Genomic DNA, 20189 nt, shown 5'->3' with positions numbered 1-20189 from the left:
TCCTAAACCTCTGCTGATCCCAACCCAGCTGTCCCCCTAGGGCTGCTGTCCTCTTCTTGGGCTGGGGACAAGCAGGTGTCACCCCTCAGCCTCTGTGGTGGGGGGATTGCCAGCAGCAGCTCATGGGATTGCAGAAGGTTTCGGCAAAACTGCATGTGGGGAACATTTTGGGTGGGTGTGGGCAGTGAGAGATGTCCTCCCCCACCTCACACATTGGGATGTGGCCTGGGACCTGTGGGGCTGAGATGTCCTCTGTGGCCCTGCCTGCAGGTCAGTGGCTGCCGGTTTCTCCCTGCACTCGCTCCTCCCTCCCTGCAGCTGCTGGGCTGGCAAACATTACTGCTCTCAGCGCCCTGCCTCTTTCCTTCTCCTTCACGCAATTACCACTGCGCGGCCCCGGATCTCCCTGTCCTCTGCTGTCACCCTCCTGGTGTCACCGTCCCAGCGTCACTCTCCAGACGCAGAACAGCAGGTCTTAGGTGAGACAGGTGTCCCGGGGTGCCCTGTGGGTGCCCTGCCCATGCTCAGCCGCACAGAGCTGCATGCTGCAGAGTCCAGGGTGGTGGGTTTGGGGCATTTTGGGTTTGTGTGCAATCAGCACCCCTAAAGCTTCCCCTGCTCTTGGGTCACCTGCAAAATCCCCAGGGACCCAGTTCCCTGCACTCCAGGGGTGCTGAGGCAAGGGAAGAGGTGCTATTCTAGTCTAGTCCTCTAGGTCTGGTTGATGCTGGCATGCTGTGGGCACTCCTTGTCCTTGCTGGGGCTCTAGGTGTGCTCCTGTCCCCACAGCTGGGACCCCTGTTCCCAGCGGTGGGTGCAGTGACGGCTGCGGTGACCTCTGGTCTATGCTCTGGTGCTATCACTGCCGCTCCCTGAGCAGGCACAGTGCCAGGTGACCAGGCTGCCCTGGCTGGTGGCCGCCCTAAGAGGGTGGGGGGGGCCTCCCCTCATCAGCCAGCCCTGCCATATGTCCCTGTCCCCATCAGGATGGCCAATCCAGACTCCTATCTACGTCAGCCCTGGCTCACAGTGCACGGCATCCCCATGGTCAATGCCTTTGCCCACAACTGGGAACGGGTTGACACCTTCCAGAGCCAACCCGAGGACATCGTGGTGGTCACCTTCCCCAAATCTGGTGAGCATCCCCAAGACAACCAGATGTACTGGTAGTGGGTGGGCAAGGATATTGTTCAGCTGGCCCACTGCCTGGGGGTATGCAGCACATTTAGGGGCTGTCAGGACAGAGTTGTGTAGGATTTCCCTTTTCCCCCATGGTATCTAGTTGAACTCTGAGGGATTGTCAGCACTAAGACACCTGATGCTGCCCTGGCTGTTCCCCTTTATGGGTTCATTTCCCCAGGAACGACCTGGGTCAGCGAGATTGTGGATATGATCCTGCAAGGCGGAGATCCTGGGAAGTGCAAGCGGGACATTATCAGCAAGAGAGTGCCCATGCTGGAGTTCTCTGCCCCTGGGAAGATGGCAGCAGGTAGTGAGGTGCAGGGGCACCCCACAGGGGCTGAGTCCCAAGGGTCAAGGGCCAAGGGCCCACTGAGGAAGTGCTCTGGGATCCCCCAGGAACAGACCTGCTGGCCACCATGCCCTCCCCCCGTGTGGTGAAGACCCATCTGCCAGCACATATCCTGCCCAAATCCTTCTGGGAAAACCGCTGCAAGGTAACACCCAACCCTTGTCCCTGCCCTGGAGGGAATTGCAGCAGCCCTGTTTCCCTAAGACAGGACTCCCCACTGGTCCCTCCAGCATCTTAAGTGCTCATGGGAGTTCTAAGAGCTGGAGCGTCCTCACCGTTGGGGGTCCTGGGATTGCCCCTCATACCTCCATGGCCCATCTGCAGATGATCTATGTGGGGCGCAACGCCAAGGACGTGGCTGTCTCCTACTACCACTTTGATTTGATGAACAAGTTGCTGCCACACCCTGGGACATGGGCCCAGTATCTGGAGGAGTTCATGGCTGGCAGAGGTGGGACAGGGCATCCCTGGGTGCATGCAGAGGACCCTGCAAGGGACTGTCACCTACTGGCTGCTCTCCCCATGCAGTGGCATATGGTTCCTGGTACAACCACGTCAAGGGCTACTGGGAGCGCAGGAAGGATCACCCCATTCTCTACCTCTTCTATGAGGACTTGAAGGAGGTGATGGGGCAGGGTGGGTGGTGGCGTGGGGTCTGGGCATGGCAGGAGGGGTGAGCGTTGGGCTGTGTTGCACAGGACCTCCGCCGGGAGATTGCCAAGGTGGCCCAGTTCCTGGGCCAGAAGCTGTCGGAGGTGGCGCTGGACACCATCACCCAACACACGTCCTTTGAGGCCATGCGGGACAACCCTGCAACCAACTACACCAAGGTGCCCTCTGACCTCATGGACCACAGTGTGTCGCCCTTCATGCGCAAAGGTGAGCGGCTGCAGGGGGGCCTGGCGGGCCTGGCGGGACTGTGTGTCCCGGCCCCTGCTGAGCCCCATCTCGCCCGGCTACAGGCACCACCGGAGACTGGAAGAACCACTTCACCGTGGCCCAGAACGAGCGCTTTGACCAGGACTATGCGCAGAAGATGTCAGGCACCGACCTGTGCTTCCGCAGTCAGATCTGAGGGGACACCGCCGGACGCCCCCCAAATCTGCCCTGTGCTGTGATGGCACTGCTGCCATTCCTTCCTCTCCCCTGGAACTGCTGGAGAGAAATAAAATGTGCTCCCTGACACTGCCATGGGGTGCTCACTGTCCTAAACCTCTGCTGATCCCAACCCAGCTGTCCCCCTAGGGCTGCTGTCCTCTTCTTGGGCTGGGGACAAGCAGGTGTCACCCCTCAGCCTCTGTGGTGGGGGGATTGCCAGCAGCAGCTCATGGGATTGCAGAAGGTTTCGGCAAAACTGCATGTGGGGAAGGTGTTGGATTCCTCCCCACCCTCACACATTGGGATGTGGCCTGGGACCTGTGGGGAAGAGCAGTACTGGTGGGGCCGGAGATGTCTTCTGTGGCCCTGTCTGCAGATCAGTGGTAGCCGGTTTCTCCCTGCACTCGCTCCTCCCTCTCTGCAGCCACAGCATTGGTAAACATTACTGCCCTTGCCTCTCTCTCTCTGCCCTTAAAATCTGCTGCTGTCACCCTCCCGTTGTCACCCTCCTGGTGTCACCATCCTGGCGTCACTCTCCCGGCGCAGAGCAACAGGTCTTAGGTGAGGGGGGGGTCCTGGGTGGTGGGTTTGGGGTACTTTGGAGTGCAATCAGCACCCCTAAACGTTCCCCTGCTCTTGGGTCTCCTGCAATAACCCCAGGGATCCAGTTCCCTGCTCCCAAGGGGTGCTGAGGCAAGGGAAGAGGTGCTTGCTCTGGGTGATGCTGGCGTGCTGTTGGCCCCCCTGCCCTTGCTGGGGCTCTGAGTGTGCTCCTGTCTCTGCAGTTGGGACCCCTGTCCCCAGCAGTGGGTGCAGTGATGGCCGCGGTGCCCTCTGGTGCTATCACTGCTGCTCCCTGGGCAGGAATGGCGCCAGGTGACCAGGCTGCCCTGGCCATTGTAGCCTGCCTGGTCTTTGCCTAGCTCCTTCCTGCAGCAAACTCTCCCACTAAAACAAACGATTGGCAGGATGACCGGGAAAGTCACAGGGAAAGGCTTGCCACGGAAGCATGAACAGCAAACATTCATGAAAAGGTGGAATGGAGAGAGCAATTCCTCCTTTTTGGGCTGGTGAGGCATTAGATGAGTCCCATCATGTCCATACCCATGGGATTTGTAAATTTGCCCATCACCATAGCACACAGCTTTCCCTGGGAGGCTGGACAAATGCTGGCAAGACAGGAGAGTGCCACATCTGCAGGGAGCTTGGGCAAGTCTGCTGTTGCTCCTCACTGACAACAGGGTGTAGCACCTATTCTTCCACCAACAATGCAGATTCCTAGCAGGCACACCAAGCTTGGCCTGAACCTTCTCTCATTTCCATAATGTTTTGGCTTTGCAGAGTGGAAATGGCTCCTGTGCCAGCCACCCTGATTGCTGTTTTTTACCTGCCAAGGTGCTCCTGCAGCATTACAGCAGCAGTGAAGAGAGTTTGTAGAATCTTAAACTGAATAGAAAAATCCAAGTGCAACACTATTAACCCAGCCCGTTTTTTTCATCCTGCAGTAACAGTGCAGAGGTAAAAAGATACAATTTATTCAAGAGAGATGGTCATGGTGAGACTATTTCCTCTCATTAACTTTTGCTGGAGTTTCCCTATACCCCAGGGATTACAAAGCACATGTGCTTTTACTGAGCACACACACGTGACTTTACAGAATTGCTCAATCCTGTCATCTCTGCGTGTATGGATGAGCCAACTTTGAAATTTTCCCAATCTAGTGTACCCCCTTCCCCTTGCCAACACCCCCACCTCTCCACAAAAAGAAAAAAAAAGCTAGTCAAGACTTTTAAGTCTGCTTTCAGACCAGAAGCTGCTTTATTGCATTAAGTGAAAGGGAAAGCACAGAGTCATTTGGTGCTTCTTCAGGGCAGCAAATCTTCTTTTCCACCCTGGCCCTGAATTTCTGAGGTGCTGGCTGGCTTCGAGGTTTCCTAGAAATCAAAGTGCCATGCACCCTGCAACCACCAGCCAGACAGAACAATGGTGAAGAGACCCATGTGTGGAAAATATCAGTATGCATTGCCTAACTTTTGCATGAGGGCCTTAGCCTTGAAAAGCCTGTTGTTTTTTAACAAGGCTGGAGGTTGCATCACTGTCTGCAGCACTTCTGTTAGTAATGTTAGATGTGTGAAATACAGGCACTTAACACCATCTACTTTCTTCTGCCCCACTTCTCTCTTATGTGCTGGATTTTGTACTTTAATCCTCTCAAAATGCTTATCTTCTCTGATCTGAGTAATCTGAGTATCATCTTTAGAGCTGGCCATGGAAACAAGACAATTTTAACTTTTTGGTTTCCCTAGCAATTGCTCTCATTTGCTGTGGAGGAATTTGATACTAAGTGGTTGGAAAAAAAAAAACAAGTTCCCATCTAAATTTTTATCCAGGGAAGTGGTCACAGCACCAAGCCTGAGGGAGTTCAAGAAGCATTTGAACAATGTTCTCAGGCACAAGGTGTGATTCTTGGGGCTGTCCTGTGCAGGGCCAGGAGCTGGACTTCAGTGATCCTTGTGGGTCCCTTCCAGCTCAGGATATTCCATGAACTGCTCTAGCCCATATGAACATGGCCTTTCAATAGTTGCTAGAAAATCTGTAAGTTTCTTATAGGACTTCATAAAATAAGCTAAATTAGCCTGGAAAAAAAAAATCTTACTCTGGATACAAAGGTCTGTGAAGAGACTGTCGTGAAATTCCTGGCTGTGAGGCCAAATTGTGGTTGAAACATCCTGGCATAAAAGTCCTGGATCCTGAGGGTTTAGAAAAATCCCTGTTGAATATTATGGACAATACTTAAAAATCTTTGAAATGCACCTTTAGATTCCTATATTGTCAGGTTATTAAACACTTGCCTTGATCTCCAGAATCAAGTGCCACAGAACCAACACAGGTAACATACCAACTTTTGGAAACTCATACAGGCAGCACCAACTTTTGAAAACCTCTGCAAACAAACCACAAGATTCACTCTGTTCCTGTTGACAGTTTATATACATATCTACTATGTAACAAACAATTTTGTTTTGCCTCCTGGGACCCCAAAGGGATTAAAAAATATATTTTTTAAAGTAAAAAGTATTTTTAGCAGTCAGACACCATATTTCTTATCTCTAGCATACACAGTCTTCCTAAGAACCTGGCTCTGTAATAATACTATAGTATATCCTGGCAAGGGAAATACCATCTCAACCATTAAATTCCCAGAGCATAACAAAGCAATGAATAAGTACAGAATACATGCCTTGTTGTATTTTATTACTTCCCCCTTTTGAAAAGTCCAGTTCAGAGAGTAACTTACTTAAGCTCCTTCTGCCTGATAACCAATCCTGCTGGAGCAGCCCGGGCACAGAGGAGGGGAGCAGCAAGGAAAAGCAGCAAACAGGTGTAGCATATTGCACTTGCAACTCAGAGCACAATGTACCTCAGAAGACTCTGCTAGGTAAGGGCTTTTTGCTGCATGGTATTTGTTCTCCAAATTGTGTTGGATCAAGTGTATCATCGTATGTGTGGGTTTTAGTTGTCATTTTGGCTCCAGGTGGTTAAAGAACTTCTTCCAGGCATGGTGTTTATATTCAAGGAACAACTTTCCAAGTGAGAGCCATTCCAGATGATGCAGGTTTTGCTCTTTAGCACCTTTAGAGCCCATAAGAGGCCCAGACCCATGTTTAGACACCTGAACTAAGCCCACAACATGACTAGGTTGGTGGTGATGTGTCACGGGTAGTAACAATGGACTCACTGTCCACTGTTGTCTGGGAGCAGTTGGAAGCTACCGGTGACCTATTAGAACAAATTGCATGTTATTATTAGCATTATCATCAACCAAAGGAAGGACCTATTGACTTCTCTCAGCATAAGAAATATCAGCACTTTTAGCATCTCACTGTGCAGAAGGATGACTTCCAAGTCAGCCCTATGGCCTCTTATTCCTTGGCCTGCCTCTGGCATCGCTACTTCATGGAAAAAATGCAAGGGATTTGTTTGAATCTCAGAGCTGGCATCCAGGGGACTGCCCCCTTTGACCAGCAGGGGGGATTGCTGTCATTCTCCTAACAGGAGAATAGAATTCCCTCAGTGGGAAGCTAACAGGGTAGAAGGCAGAAAGGGAAAAATGAATCACCAAACATATTTTTTTTCAGAGCTCAGACGAAACACAGGTTATAAAGGCACTACCTGTGCAACAGCAAAGTCTCACTTCTGCTAAGAGTGCCAGTAAGGAGCCATCAAACACAACACAGAGGTGCAGAACTCCCAACTGGAAGGGAAAATTCCCAGACTATCTAGCCATTGACTCTGCCATGGCCATGAAAACAACCAGCTCAAAGAAACTCCTCCAGCTGCTTCTTTTTCAGGTTGCTTTTCTAGGTCCTGTCTTCTGTGGGAAGATACTGGTTTGGCCAACAGAAGGCAGCCACTGGCTGAACATGAATGTAATGGTACAGGAACTCATCCGCCGTGGGCACAGCTTTATCATCCTGGTATCCAACGCTACCCTCTTCATTGAACCCAGGCCTAAGACTACGGAGAAGTTTGAGATCTATAATGTGCCCTTCGAGAAAGATTTACCTGAGACCCTGCTTAATGACATAGTGGATCTATGGCTCAACAATAGGCCAACCATCTTGACCTTCTGGCAGTTTTACAAGGAGTTGGGAAGACTGTCTGTAGGCTGGCAGAAGATGAACAAGATGATGTGTGACGCAGTGCTGACCAATCAAGAGATGATGGCTCGTCTGCAGGGGTCTGGCTTTGACTTGCTGCTGTCAGATGCCGTGACCCCCTGTGGGGAACTCCTGGCTCTCAAGCTGGGCATTCCCTTTGTCTACTCGCTACGTTTCTCCCCAGCCTTCACTCTGGAAAGGCATTGTGGCAAGATCCCAGCCCCACCATCCTACACACCTGCAGCCCTGTCTGAGCTCACTGACCGCATGTCTTTTGGGGAGAGAGTAAAAAACTTTGTGTCTTACCACCTTCAAGATTATGTTTTCCGGAGCTACTGGGGACATTGGGATAACTACTACAGCAAGGTCTTAGGTAAGCCTTCTCATACTTCACTTCTCGTTATATAGTCTGTCCTTATGACCTGCAGAGCTAGGAACCCATCAGGGTCGCAAAGTCAAGAGAGAGGTCAGCAAGAGTTTGTCATTATGTCCCTAAAAAGGGGCTGACCCACAAGCAGTCAGGGTGCTGTGCTGCTATGCCATTGCATAGAGACAGGATCAGGGTCATCCCAATTGATGCATTTGACTTTTGTCATAATTGTAGTGTGGAGTTTGATATGACTCCTACACCATACAGGGTGCTCACAAGGGTGACTGCTTGCACAGAAAGCAGCCAAGAACAGAGCCATTTTCGTCATCTGGAGGACCATAACAAGGAGGGGAGAGCTGGTGAATTACAAGCCAGCCTTGTCACCCTCAGCAGCAATATTTAAGTGCATTGTGGCTTTGTTATAGAGACTTTACTTATGTCACTGGTCATATAAAACCAATTCTCTCTGCACAAAATAAGTTTTATTTAGAACATACCCTCCTACCCACAAAGCAAACTGAAAACAACAAACCCGTCTCTGCAGGCTTTTCTTCTGGACTGTTTTGAGTGATCAGGTAGAAAAAATACTTATTATTAATCACATATAATTTCTACTACCCTCCCACTGAGCTCTTCAAAAAGACCTCTTGCAAATCTCTCAGGGTTCAATTGCCTGCAAATACCTGCCTGATGCAAGACTCCACAAATATGCCAAGCTGGTGTCTTGTGTACAGTACATGAGGTATCTCAGTTTGGCTCCTCACAGTCCAGCTGTTTCCATGACCCACAATTTTTTGTCCCAGAAAGGGTGTCTAGGCAGCATGGAAACCATACCAAAAGCCCTGGATGACAACATTAGGAAACCATTGTGTAACAGCACTAGGCAGAAACCCTGTAATAATGACACAGAAAAGAGAACTTACAGTATTTCTTAACTGCCATCAGGAGGGACCATATAAATTAAAGTGTTTAATGGATTTTCTGGTTCAATTTATAGTGAATAATTAACTCTTAGTGGCAGGCAGGAAGCCTGCACTATCCCCTCCCGGTCTCCCACAGTGCTCTGCAAGAGGCAAGTCCACATGAGGACAGTCTTACTCTGATACTAGAGTAATTTGCTGTGTAGTTTCATGCATTTGAGATGCAACTCTTGGGCTGCAGCCCTGGATCAACACTTTAAGTGTGCTCTAAATGAATGCTTAGTGGCTTTATAAAAGCAAAAAGTTGGCCACACTGTCAGTGAACATCTTTGCTGCCTACCCAGCTGTGTTTCAAAGAGCCAGAAGAATGAAAAAGTCACGTCTTCTACCAAACAAGTAACACAGAACCTGTAGTTAAATGGGCAGGAGGAACGGGATTACCAACAGGATACAATCCTTGCTGGACTGAGCCCCCCAGGGCTGACAGCCCTCTCTGCTGCTCCAGAGGAATCACATCCTCCAGCTTCAGCAAGCTGTTTACTACCAGAGGGTGCCAGCTGGTGCCAGTCACCTTTTTTGTGCCCTAGGAAAACAAGATATTAAACATGCTATTATCCAGTACAGGATTTCACACCACCTACCTTTGGCTCCCTGCCTTCAGGATCAAGGCAGTGTCATGCATGCCCAGCCCAGTTCAGGAGTGCCACTGCTCCCAGCGAAGGGAGGCCACGGGGGCATTACCACACAGGGCAGGCTATGGCAGGGAAGGAGGTGGCAGTGCTGTTGCTGCTGGCTGTGTTGGGCTGGGGGTCCGGGGAGAAGGTGTTGGTCTGGCCAGCTGACAACAGCCACTGGCTGAACATGGAGCACATACTACAGGAGCTTGTGGCGCGGGGCCACAAGGTGACTGTGCTGCTGCCTTCGTGCTTCCTCATCGTCAATCCCACCCAGCCCTCACCCTTTCAGTTTGAGGTGATTGAGGTGCCAATCACCAAAAAGGAGATGACTGACTTTATGGATAAATTGTTTTATTTTTTTTTTAATGAGGAGAGAGAGCTACCTATCTGGAAAAGTACTTACAAGATAGTTCAAATGGTATTGCAGATGAAGAACATAACCAAAATCATTTGTGATGGAGTTGTGAAGAATGAGGCCCTGATGGAAAGACTGAGGGCATCTGCCTTTGATGTCCTTTTGGTAGACCCACTATTTCCCAGTGGGGAGCTGGTTGCTGAGAAGCTGGGTATCCCTTTTGTGTATACGTTCCGGTTCTCCATGGGCAACACGGTGGAGCGGCTCTGTGGAACACTCCCAGCACCTCCTTCCTACGTACCAACCACCCTAACCAGCCTAACAGATAGGATGACCTTCTGGCAAAGGCTAAAAAACATCCTCGGCTACGCTCTGCATGATTTTGTGTTTCATTATGTTCTCTGGACAAGCTGGGATCAGTATTACAGTGAAGTTTTAGGTAAGGCTGCTCTCTTTCCAGAAATTACATCTGCTATACACACAAGAGTAAACGCCCAGAGATGAGAGGTTAAGGCACAAATCAGGAGCAAGACAGCCCCAAATTCACTCTCCTTCCTTCAAAATTCCTGCATCAAGTCAAGCAATCCAGGCAAGTACAAACACTGCCTGTTAATCCTGACCTGTTACAGTGGTAGAGCTAAGTCTGTACAATTACTTCCAGGATATGTAAAACGGTGCTAAAGCACTTGAAACAGGGCTCATTAGTCATATTCATAGATTAATCATGACAAACACTAAGACCAGTAAAATACTATATACCCAACAAACACTAGTACTTTTTCTCACACAGCACACTTCTTACTTGCTACCTTGTCTCAAAATTAGAGACAATATCTTCCTCTGGACCTTTAAAGTCTTTAAACTCACAGTCATAAAAGGCCCTCTGCAGAGACATGGTTCTTTGCTTTTCTGAAAGTGTATAAAAACTATTAGATTATAGTTATATTTATTTGTAAGTGGTTTTTAATGAAAAAAAAAATTGTATAATTGTTTTCCTATTTTTGTTTTAGGTGATGCTTAAAAGGAAACAGGCCAAACATATGCATTGCTGGTGGGGAGATAAAATGGGTATTTCAATATGAGACTTTAAAGTGTTTTTGTTTATATTTCACTAGGAAGGTGTAATTCTGCTGAGAGAGCTAAGTTGTTAAGGCATCCCACTCTCAGAGTACCTAGCTATGTGTTTGTGTTGCTTATCATGTTATGATGACCGAGACTAGAAAATCTTATGCTGGCTGAAGCATGGTTTGGTGTCTGTTGTGTAAGTCTCAGAGGTGTTTGGATCTTGTGGTGTCTTTTTTATTGTGAAAACTGCAGTCTTTAGCATTTAAGGCTTCATGGGCAATACTTGTTTTGTTAGCTTGCATGGGCTGCATGATAGATTTGTGCTGAAAAGCTTTGATAACACAGGGATGTTTTAATTACTGCTGAGCAGTGCTTACAGAATGTCAGGACCTTTTCTGCCTCTCAGCCCACCTCACCAGCAAGGCGGCTAGAGATGCACAAGAAGTTGGGAGGGGACACAGCTGGGACAGCTGACCCCGACTCACCCAAGGGATACCCCAGCCCACAATGATTTTGTGCTCAGCAAAATAAAAGATATGGAGAAGAAATTTGTCAGGGTTGCTGTTTCCCAGGGACTCACTGGGCATTGGCTGGTAGTAAGCAACTGTTCTTTTTGCAGCACTTGCTTTTCTTGCTCTTTTATTTTTTTCCTTTCTTTTTTTTTTTTTAAGTTGTCTCAGTCTCTATCCATGAATTTTCTAACTTTTGCCCTTCCTTTTCTCCTCCTACTGTGGGAGATTCAGAGGCTCTGTGGTGCCTAGCTGCCTATCAAGATTAAACCACAACACAGGGAAAAGGCTTCTAGTCTTCACATGCTGCAAAATGCACTCTGTGGTGAGCAGATAGGAGCTGCTGTGATTTTGAGATCAGCTGTGGCCCTGCAGGACACTCCAGAATGGGATTTGCTGCTTGCCCAGCCCTCCCACAAGTGTTGTTTTGTGTTACGACATTCCTTCTTGCCACGTTTGCCAATCTTGTCACGTTTGCCAGTCTACTCACCAGACAAATGCCACTTTTAATTGGTTGAATCTAAAATATTTGCACAGTGAAATCGTGAATTGCTTCCAGTTCAGTCAGACCAGAGTTGTACGTGGAATGCTGAGATGTTGGGGTCAAAGTTCCCCTGGCTGCTGTGGGCCTACACATGCTGCTGCAGCACTGGTTTTTGTGGGAGGGTGGTGGTCTGGCCCACCGATGCCAGTCACTGGATCAATATGAAAGTGCTTCTGCAAGAGCTCGTTCTCCAGGGTCATGAAGTGACTGTGCTGGTGCCCTCAAGCAATCTGCTCATCAACTACCAGGACACCTCCTCCCCTTTCACTTTTGAGGTCCTGCAAGTCCCCTTTAGCCAGGAGACCCTGGATGCCACCATGGAGGACTTCCTCAATTTCTGGATGAATGAAGCCTCCAATCTCTTCCCCTGGGAGATAATGTGGACCATGAAAGAGCAACTGGAGGTCTTTACCAATATGTCAAAGCAGATCTGTGACACCTTGGTGATGAACTCTCACCTGATAGCAAAGCTGCAGCAGGCCAAGTTTGATGTTCTGATCGCTGACCCCCTGTCTGTAGGTGGGGAGCTTGTAGCCGAAATCCTAGAGATCCCTTTTGTCTACAGCTTCCGCTTCTCTGATGGGAATGTGGTAGAGCGGCTGTGCGGTGGGCTCCCGTCCCCACCTTCCTATGTGCCTGCTAGCACAATGGGGCTGACACACCAGATGTCCTTTATGGAAAGACTACAGAACTACCTCTTTTACATTTTCACGGATTTATTTTTCATGAAGTTTTGGCGAGATGAATGGGATGGGTACTACAGTAATGTCTTAGGTAAGGCAGCCGTTCAGTGGTTTCTTTTCTTGCATAGGTTGTGCCTTTTGAATGCTTTGGGACCACCATGCTGTTGTCTCAAAATACTCTTTCTCAAAGGCCAGCAGAGGTGGCAATCCTGAAGTATCTTGCAACTCTGTATAGTGCAAGATGCTGAGTTTGAGTTCAGATTCTCAACAATAAATGCTGTCACCTTTCCCTTTCATCCACCATTCAGAGTTTGAAATAGTCTCCTTAAACTACATACATACCTGAAAATTTTGCTCTAACATAGTACAACTCAGGCATGATTCAACATTTAACAAAGAGTTCCTTTTAGTTCGAAGGACTTTGAATCTTGTCCAGGGTATCTAAGTTTAGGCAGATAATGAGTGAACAGCAACACAAGGGCATCTCTTCTGTTGCTGACCAATCTTTTTGTGCATTTGCAAAGAATGCCTTTGTGCTCTGAAAACTAATCCCTCTTTGCTGGATTTAATTTTTTAATACCACATAAAGATTTAATTACACCTTTCTATCACTCTACTTGTAATGCAAACTTAATTTTCACTTCAGCAACTTTGTAACTGACTCATTGCTCTTTAATTTAAATATAAAGAAGAAATTATTGGTGTAGATTATTATACTGATCAAGTAGTGTAAGAAGATGCCTTACAGATAATTTTTATCTTGCTGCTTATTTAGCTTAATTCCTGTTTGCATTAGGCTGGTTTTGGAAAACTATTTATCAATACTTCTAACCCTTTTACTCCCCCGTTTCACTTTGTGGAGAAAATAATGCAAAAAAAACTTGTAACATGTTCCTAAGAATAAATATTTTCCCAAATGGTAAACTATAAACCATCAGATTACCATTAGATTTTTTTCAGATGGATTTCTAGAAATATGGGATTTTGCATAAAATTACATTAAAAATATCTCTGGAGTTGGCCAATTTTTCCCAATGTGGGTCAGAAGCAGCTGACCCAGTCCTCGAGAATACTAGATGTCTGTACCTGTGTCTTTTTGTTGTCTGAGCAACCAATAAATGAGTCACCATTTGAAAAATGCTACAGAACTTTGTTTAAAAACTTTTCTCCTCCCTGACAGGTGATCATCACTTTATGATTAATTCATTTTTTATTTCGAACTAAATTTTCTGTGATTGTTCTCTTTCCCACATGTTCTCTGTGTTTTTACTACAAGCTCAGGTAATAATTTAGCAGTACAAGAATTACACTTCTATATCAGATACTAAATGCTTCTCACTTGTATTTCTCTAAAGTAATCATGAAGGTTCAAAATCCTTTTAAGGATTGTACCTTGTGCTCATGGCCACCTGCTAAAGCTGAGCACAGGACAGGGCAAGGAATAGATCCAGATTTGTTGATGATTTCATTTTATGCATGGTTTGATAAACTATGCTGATTGGGAGTGCCAAAAGACAAAGGTAAGGCTCCTGTTTCACAATCCAGAGCAAACAAGGTCACTCCCGTGCATGTTGTAAACCTCTTGTACCTTGTCCACAGGAAGGCCCACAACCCTGTGTGAGACGATGGGGAAAGCAGAGATTTGGTTAATCAGAACGTACTGGGATTTTGAATTTCCACGCCCTTTCCTGCCCAACTTTGAGTTTGTTGGAGGACTTCATTGCAAGCCTGCAAAACCATTACCAAAGGTATCCCAACCTAGTTTTTCTGTTGGCTGGTTTGTTACAAAGACTGTTGCTCTCCCTGATAACCACACAATCCCTGTCCTGGGAAAGCTCATTCTTAAAGAAGATTCTCTGGTGCTGCTGGGGAGCAAGGAACTATTTAGTATCCATCCATACTTGTCCAAACTGAGGTCTAGTTTTCAGACTGTTGTCTTAAAAGATGATAGCTGATGTCAGCATGGTGTAATACAGTGTCTGTTTTAGGAAAAAATAGGTGCTACCTCAGGGTGCTTACATGTAATACTTAATTCTAAGACACAGACATGCAGCCCATGATAACATTGAAATACCTGGTGCCAGAAGGCACTGTGACAAGACAAATTCTTTAGGTAGAACGGGGTCAAAACTTGCAGAAATAGATGAGTGATAAACACTTTTTCTATTGTACCTTAGTTTAAGACAGCTTAAAGGGAATAAAGCACTGAGTATCTCCAGCCTATGCTCTCTGTGAATTGCAATATTCAGGTAGAATTTTAAACTCCCAAATACTGAAGATGACAACATGACGAGCTCTAGTATAGATTATTATTCCTGTAGGAGCCTTGGAAGATATAGGCCACCTTCAGTGCAAGTTGTCTATTAAAAGAAACCTTCTAACTCTCTTCCCAATCCCCTGTAGCATGGGTTGAGCTTGGGGAAAATGGATAACCATTCTCTTCTGCATGTAACTGCTCCAGTTCACATGGTACTAACTAATAAAAGGAACAGGAAAACCTTTTGGTCTGATTTGTAGAAAATGTTTTGAGCAATGTGGTGCGTTGTAAGAAATGAGAACTGACTGACTAGCAAAGTGACAGCACCAACTTGGTCAATCTGTGATCAGGATGCTAAAACACCCTCTTAGGTTTCAGCAGAGCTATGCGATACAAAGTACTTGTTTCAGTAAAATCCAGAACCATGACCATGCTAAGGAGAGTGTCACAGAGTATGTATGGCCTGCTCATGATAATGCCAGGATTCATTCCTGCTGCTTGAAATGAATCCTGAAACTTGCTTTCAAAAAGACAAAGCAGCTGTCACCTGTCTCAACTTGTCCTGCTCCTTGTTTGGGAGAAACTGTTTTCCACAGGGCCAGGTCTGTCTTTGTCAAGCCCTTCTGTCAGAAGGTGCTCACACCACCATCATTTCCTTAATAAGCTGAAAAGGTTATGATCTCTATTCACAGAAATCTGTGTAATCTGCATTGTGTAATTACCCCTGGTATGTTTTCTGCCTCTTCTAGGAAATGGAAGAATTTGTTCACAGCTCAGGGGAACATGGTGTCATCGTATTCACTCTTGGGTCAATGGTGCACAGCCTAAGTGATGAAAAAAGTAATGTGATTGCCAAAGCCCTCAGCCAGCTTCCACAAAAGGTGAATTTCTTTTCAAGCCTCAAACAAGTTGCCTTGTTTTTTTCACTCCCTTTTATGTTTGGAGTGGCCTGTTCTTTACCTGCATCCCTGCTGGATATGATACAGCCAGGAAGCTGTGCCCTCTTAGAGAGACACACTGCTGAGTTTCTTCATGGGGAGTTTTGGTGTTTCACCTCCTCTAAACCAAATTACATGGAGGTGTGTCTACAGGCCAAAATACAAAAATCACTTGATGCACTTTTTTATAATTAGCACATAATAACCAATCAAAGAGTTCAACTGCAGCCAAAGCTATCTAAATTCTGGGAACTCTATGGGTTTGAGATAAAGCTCTAAATTACATGTAATACAGAAAGGCATATCACATGCACAATGTTTATCTTATTCTTCCTTTGTTCAAGGTCCTCTGGCGGTACAAAGGGAAAAAACCAGAAACTTTGGGCTCCAACACCAGGATTTTTGACTGGATACCACAAAATGACCTACTTGGTAAGACTGATTCTATTTGGGATGGACTGCACGCTTAGAAAAACGGTTTCCTTTTGTTTTTCCACTAGAATGGTTAATTCTGGGCGGAACCATGTAACACTTGTGGATACACTTAGTTTCACAGCTTAAGCTGTAGAGCCTTGCTCTTGGGAGCCTTTTTTTCCTAAAAGGCTGTGACTTAGAGAGCTTGATGGCAATTGTCTGAAAGGCTCAAAAGCACCTGTAGGCAGAAGTAAATACCAAAGTAGAGATGTACTCTGGAGCTGGATTTGGCCTCTGCAGTTCATCTCCAGGACTTATTTTTCAAAATGCTTGACCTAAGCAAGGCTGAAGCATGGGGCTGTTCTGACTCTGATACTGTGTAAAAACTACAAGTGCACAATAGTGGGAGGGCTAAAGTAACTGTGGGGTAGTCTGGAAGGACGTGCTGATTCACATGTTGTGTTAAAATAATTATGACTGTGTGAAAGTTATGCATGTAAGCTCTGCTCCTGGTCCAGAGGTCAGGGCTGTTCCCTTCTCTAGCAGTGCATTGGCCCCTCTATGCTGTGTTCACATCCCAGTGAATGCAATCTGCCACAGCTGCTGTAACATGCCCCTCTCCTCCTCTGTTCCAGGCCATCCCTTGACAAAGGCCTTTATTACACATGGTGGGACCAATGGGCTCTATGAAGCCATCTACCACGGGATCCCAATGGTTGGGATTCCCATGTTTGCTGACCAGCATGACAACCTTGCTCACATGGTAGCAAAAGGAGCTGCAGTTCAGGTGGATTTCAACACAATGAAGACACAGGACTTGGTTGATGCACTGAACACAGTCATTTACAATTCCACGTGAGTTTTGTTTCTGCCTTACAGGCTGAGGTTATTAAAATCCTGGGCTGCTCATGTGAGAAATTCTGCTGGCTCTTCTGGGAGTGGAAAATGCAGAGTAGCTGAAGTTCGGATTTCAGATGAAAACCATCTTTCCTTTCTGAGAATAAGCATTTCTCAAAAAGAAGAGATCAGTAATTTGATTTTCCTTATATGGCATTTTCTGAGTGCTTTGAGAAAAATAGTTCTTGGAAAGTTCAGAGGAGCTTTTGAGAGTTCTCTGCTAGTGTAAATCCTCTGGAGGACCTAATTCTAGTTTTATTAGGTCTTAGCTACCTGTAGTCATAACAGTTTTTTCACCTATCCCTGACTTAGCAGTATTCTTAGGTTTCTGTACCTCTCAGTCAGGACTTAGAGGAGAAGGAACCCCAGCAGCTGGGATCCCTTGCAAAGGATATGACCACATACAAAGGGATTGGAAAAATGCAGAAATCCTCAATCTTTAGCAGCAACTCCCAGCCATTGTGAAGGACAGATGTTCTGAAGTAAGAACCTGCAAATTCCTGAAGCAAATGGACCAGCACTGATGGACATATCTAGTATCTGAGGGAGTCAGCCATGGTGGAGGTGATCTGTAACAACCTGGATGGCAGCTGGTACAGGAGCATGACACCAAAGGGTCTGAAATCCCCTTAGGTCAGTTGGGATCAGCTTTACTTGCTGTGCCCCCTCCCAGTTCCTTGTGCAGCCCCAGCTTCCCCGCTGGTGGGGTGATGTGAGAGACAGAAAATACCTTGTCTCAGTATAAGCTCAGCAGTAAGGAAAACATCCCTGCTTCCAGCACAAATCCAAAAAATAGCCCACACCAGCTACTATGAAGAATGTTAACTCTATCCCAGCCTAAATCATCACACTCTATTATATCGGAACAGAAATGCTGCAAATGCTTCCATGTTGTTTTTTTTTTAAAGGAGTATCTGGAATAATTTTGAGTAACTTTTTTTTTTCAAAATATTGGCTTTCTCTATTACTGTTCTTAACCCAATTTTATGCATATAGGAATGAACTGGACCAGTTTCAAATATATTTACATAAGATTGATGAAAGTAAAAGCAGGGCTGTCTACCTTCCTCAAGAGCACTGCCAGGTGCTAAATGGTTTATTTCAGAAAAAAGTGAAAAATCTCTTTGGTTTCTTTTTTTTTTTTTTCTCAGCTATAAGGAAAATGCTCTAAAGTTATCCAAGATACAGCATGACCAGCCTGTTAAGCCTCTGGACAGAGCTGTCTTCTGGATTGAATTTGTCATGCGTCACAAAGGAGCAAAGCACTTGAGACCAGCTGCTCACCATCTCACCTGGTACCAGTACCACTCCCTGGATGTCCTGGCATTCTTGTTCACCTGTACAGCCACAATTGTCTTCATTCTTTTCAAGTGCTGCCTATGTTGCTGTAGAAGATGTGGCAGGATTGCAAAGAGGAAGAAAGAATAGACACCTTGTTCCCATCAGCACTTTTCTTCTCCTAGGCTGATTCAACAAGGCATTTATGTACATTCTTTGGTGAACAAGTTTATTGGGATATGCTTTAAGCTGGGCATATCATGAATGCACCACAACAAAGCTGTTGTGGTGCAGAGCTGCTTGCTTAGCCAGTAAATTCCTTCTGGTCTAAATAAAATTGAATTATAGTTGCTTTGTCCCCTGGGGCCATGGTAGCTGATCACACATGGTCCTTGCCATATGATAATTGTTGCTCTAGGTTTTCAAATATTTCAGATATTTTGGTCTATTTCATAAATTCAGCCTTGCCCTGTGGGTCTACAACTAGGCTCCTTATCCTAAGTCTGTCCTCTCCTGTGAGGACCCTGGGGGGCATCCCCTAAGTTAAGGAGACACAAGAAGCTTCCCTCAAAGCTGTTAAAACCCCATTGGCTCCTTCCCCTGTTCCTATGACTGGTCCTATGTCCCTGAGCCATTCCCTCCCTATTGCCTGATTGGCCCATGTCTTTGTACTGCCCTGAGACCCCTCCAGACAGGGTGGAGAGAGCTGAGACGTGTGTGCTGGGGGAACTCTGAACATCTCACCACGTGGCTGCATTAAACATCTGTGGATACCATGCAAAGGCCCTTTCTGCTTCTTTATCCTGGACTTTACTTGTAGCAGTTCAGGCTGCTACACTCTCTTCTAGTGTCCTGCAGGCTTGATCACTGATTCACAACCAAAATGCCTCCTCTCCTGTCAGAAAAACTCTCTCCAGACTGGACAGTGAATCCAAGATCATGGGCTCCTAAAAAGCACCCATATGAAGGGCCATGATCATGAAAACTGGGAGCTGCAAGTTGCAAATGCACTGACTGCTTGGGGGCTGAGGGGAGATTAGAATCCTAAAACCACCATAAACATTACTTTCCGGGAACCATTTCTCTTTCCCATTCCGTCAGGAATTCCTACTGTTGCATCATTCTAACTGCAACACTGCAGGGGTGTGAAAACCACCTCTGTGAGGAAGTTGCCCATCTTAACTCCCAAATGCCTCTGAGCCATGCTAATTGCATGGAAAACCTCTAGAGAGGGAACTTGCAAAGAAGTAATATTCCATGTGGGAACGGTGCAATAGCCGCTTGCCTTGCCTGAAAAACTGGAGAGAAAATAGTGCTGCACTTGGGTCAGATAAGAGTGGCAGTAAATGTAGTACCTCTTCAGGTGTTAAAGATGCCTGTAAAATGCTGTTAGTCCAGGCCTCCTGTTCCAGGTAAGGTCATTTCATTGCTGTGCCAGCTTACTCAAGAGAAAACTAGCTCGAATTTTAACTGATATTTTTAAATACTCTGGAATTGTTTTAAAACAAAACATGATTATTTGTTTACATAATAAAATTCCTTATGCCACATCAACTTTTTTTTATTAGCATTGTCATGTTTCAACATCTGCTTAAACTTCTTCATACCCCAACATGTACAAAAGCTCAACTGTTTCCAAACTATAGAGGGGTTATAAGAAGGCTCTCAGGGCAGTTTTTGGTATACTGTTCCTGTTGTCATGATGGGATCATTACCAGGAATTTGCACAGTGAATAGAAAGGGGAACTGTGTGACACTAAGGCCCTAGATCAGAAAGGGGTTGCTGTAACTGTTCAGAGGGCTGGGTGGGTCCCTAGGCACAGCTCCACCAAGCTGGGTCACCATGAGCCCCTGTGACCCAGTTGCTGAAATGTCAGTTCAGATGCCAGAAGGCCAGCAAGCCTCCCAGCGTGCTGCACAGGTATTGGTCAGACAGGGCTAACAAAGGACACTGGAAACAGAATAGATGGGAAAAGCTGGACAAAATGCTCC

The 20189-nt window shown here is 46.4% G+C and overlaps 3 protein-coding genes and 1 long non-coding RNA gene across 11 annotated transcripts in view; 2 read left to right on the top strand and 2 right to left on the bottom strand.

The window, feature by feature from the left end:
• The first annotated feature begins 398 nt into the window (after window positions 1-398).
• LOC137472331 (UDP-glucuronosyltransferase 2A2-like) lies at window positions 399-19651 on the top strand. Of its 7 annotated transcripts, XM_068187363.1 has the most exons (8): window positions 3087-3183; window positions 6769-7663; window positions 9419-10051; window positions 14013-14161; window positions 15420-15551; window positions 15953-16040; window positions 16658-16877; window positions 18071-19651. In XM_068187363.1, exons 2-8 carry the CDS (start codon window positions 6928-6930, stop codon window positions 18345-18347), a joined length of 2235 nt encoding a protein of 744 aa, XP_068043464.1. In that variant the 5' UTR covers window positions 3087-3183; window positions 6769-6927; the 3' UTR covers window positions 18348-19651. The 7 variants fall into 7 exon arrangements, with proteins under 7 accessions (XP_068043459.1, XP_068043458.1, XP_068043464.1 ...); XM_068187358.1 differs by lacking the exons at window positions 3087-3183; window positions 9419-10051 and adding an exon at window positions 399-479; XM_068187357.1 differs by lacking the exon at window positions 9419-10051 and having other exon boundaries at window positions 3042-3190.
• LOC137472333 (sulfotransferase 1B1-like) lies at window positions 960-2722 on the top strand. The gene is made up of 7 exons (XM_068187365.1): window positions 960-1135; window positions 1361-1489; window positions 1579-1676; window positions 1856-1982; window positions 2060-2154; window positions 2230-2410; window positions 2494-2722. The coding sequence occupies exons 1-7, from the start codon at window positions 988-990 to the stop codon at window positions 2604-2606; spliced, it is 891 nt and encodes a 296-aa protein (XP_068043466.1). The 5' UTR covers window positions 960-987; the 3' UTR covers window positions 2607-2722.
• LOC137472335 (uncharacterized) lies at window positions 8974-9800 on the bottom strand. Its single transcript, XR_010998117.1, has 2 exons — window positions 9661-9800; window positions 8974-9163 (listed from the first exon to the last, which is right to left on the bottom strand). It is a non-coding gene; the product is annotated as an uncharacterized lncRNA (long non-coding RNA).
• Window positions 12429-20189, bottom strand: part of YTHDC1 (YTH N6-methyladenosine RNA binding protein C1) — a 29485-nt gene continuing 21724 nt past the window's right edge. For both annotated transcript variants that reach the window (XM_068187351.1, XM_068187352.1), the window contains one exon: window positions 12429-12640. In XM_068187351.1, the coding sequence (XP_068043452.1) occupies window positions 12501-12640 (140 nt within the window). In that variant the 3' untranslated portion in view covers window positions 12429-12500. The remainder of the gene's footprint in view (window positions 12641-20189) is intronic.

The sequence above is a fragment of the Anomalospiza imberbis genome, chromosome 4 (genome assembly GCF_031753505.1).
Source record: "Anomalospiza imberbis isolate Cuckoo-Finch-1a 21T00152 chromosome 4, ASM3175350v1, whole genome shotgun sequence".
In the NCBI taxonomy this organism is placed as follows: domain Eukaryota; kingdom Metazoa; phylum Chordata; class Aves; order Passeriformes; family Viduidae; genus Anomalospiza; species Anomalospiza imberbis.
The sequence above is the reverse complement of the archived record's forward strand: the minus strand, read 5'-3'. Positions and strand labels throughout refer to the sequence as shown.

Excerpts from the sequence above, each read along its gene's own strand:
- LOC137472333 (XM_068187365.1), top strand. The coding sequence starts at position 988 with ATGGCCAATCCAGACTCCTATCTACGTCAGCCCTGGCTCACAGTGCAC. Across the intron at positions 1,136-1,360 it reads GGTCACCTTCCCCAAATCTG|GAACGACCTGGGTCAGCGAG; the intron begins GTGAGCATCCCC and ends TCATTTCCCCAG. Across the intron at positions 2,155-2,229 it reads TCTATGAGGACTTGAAGGAG|GACCTCCGCCGGGAGATTGC; the intron begins GTGATGGGGCAG and ends TGTGTTGCACAG.
- LOC137472331 (XM_068187363.1), top strand. The coding sequence starts at position 6,928 with ATGGCCATGAAAACAACCAGCTCAAAGAAACTCCTCCAGCTGCTTCTT. Across the intron at positions 10,052-14,012 it reads GTATTACAGTGAAGTTTTAG|GAAGGCCCACAACCCTGTGT; the intron begins GTAAGGCTGCTC and ends CCTTGTCCACAG. Across the intron at positions 16,878-18,070 it reads ACAGTCATTTACAATTCCAC|CTATAAGGAAAATGCTCTAA; the intron begins GTGAGTTTTGTT and ends TTTTTTTCTCAG.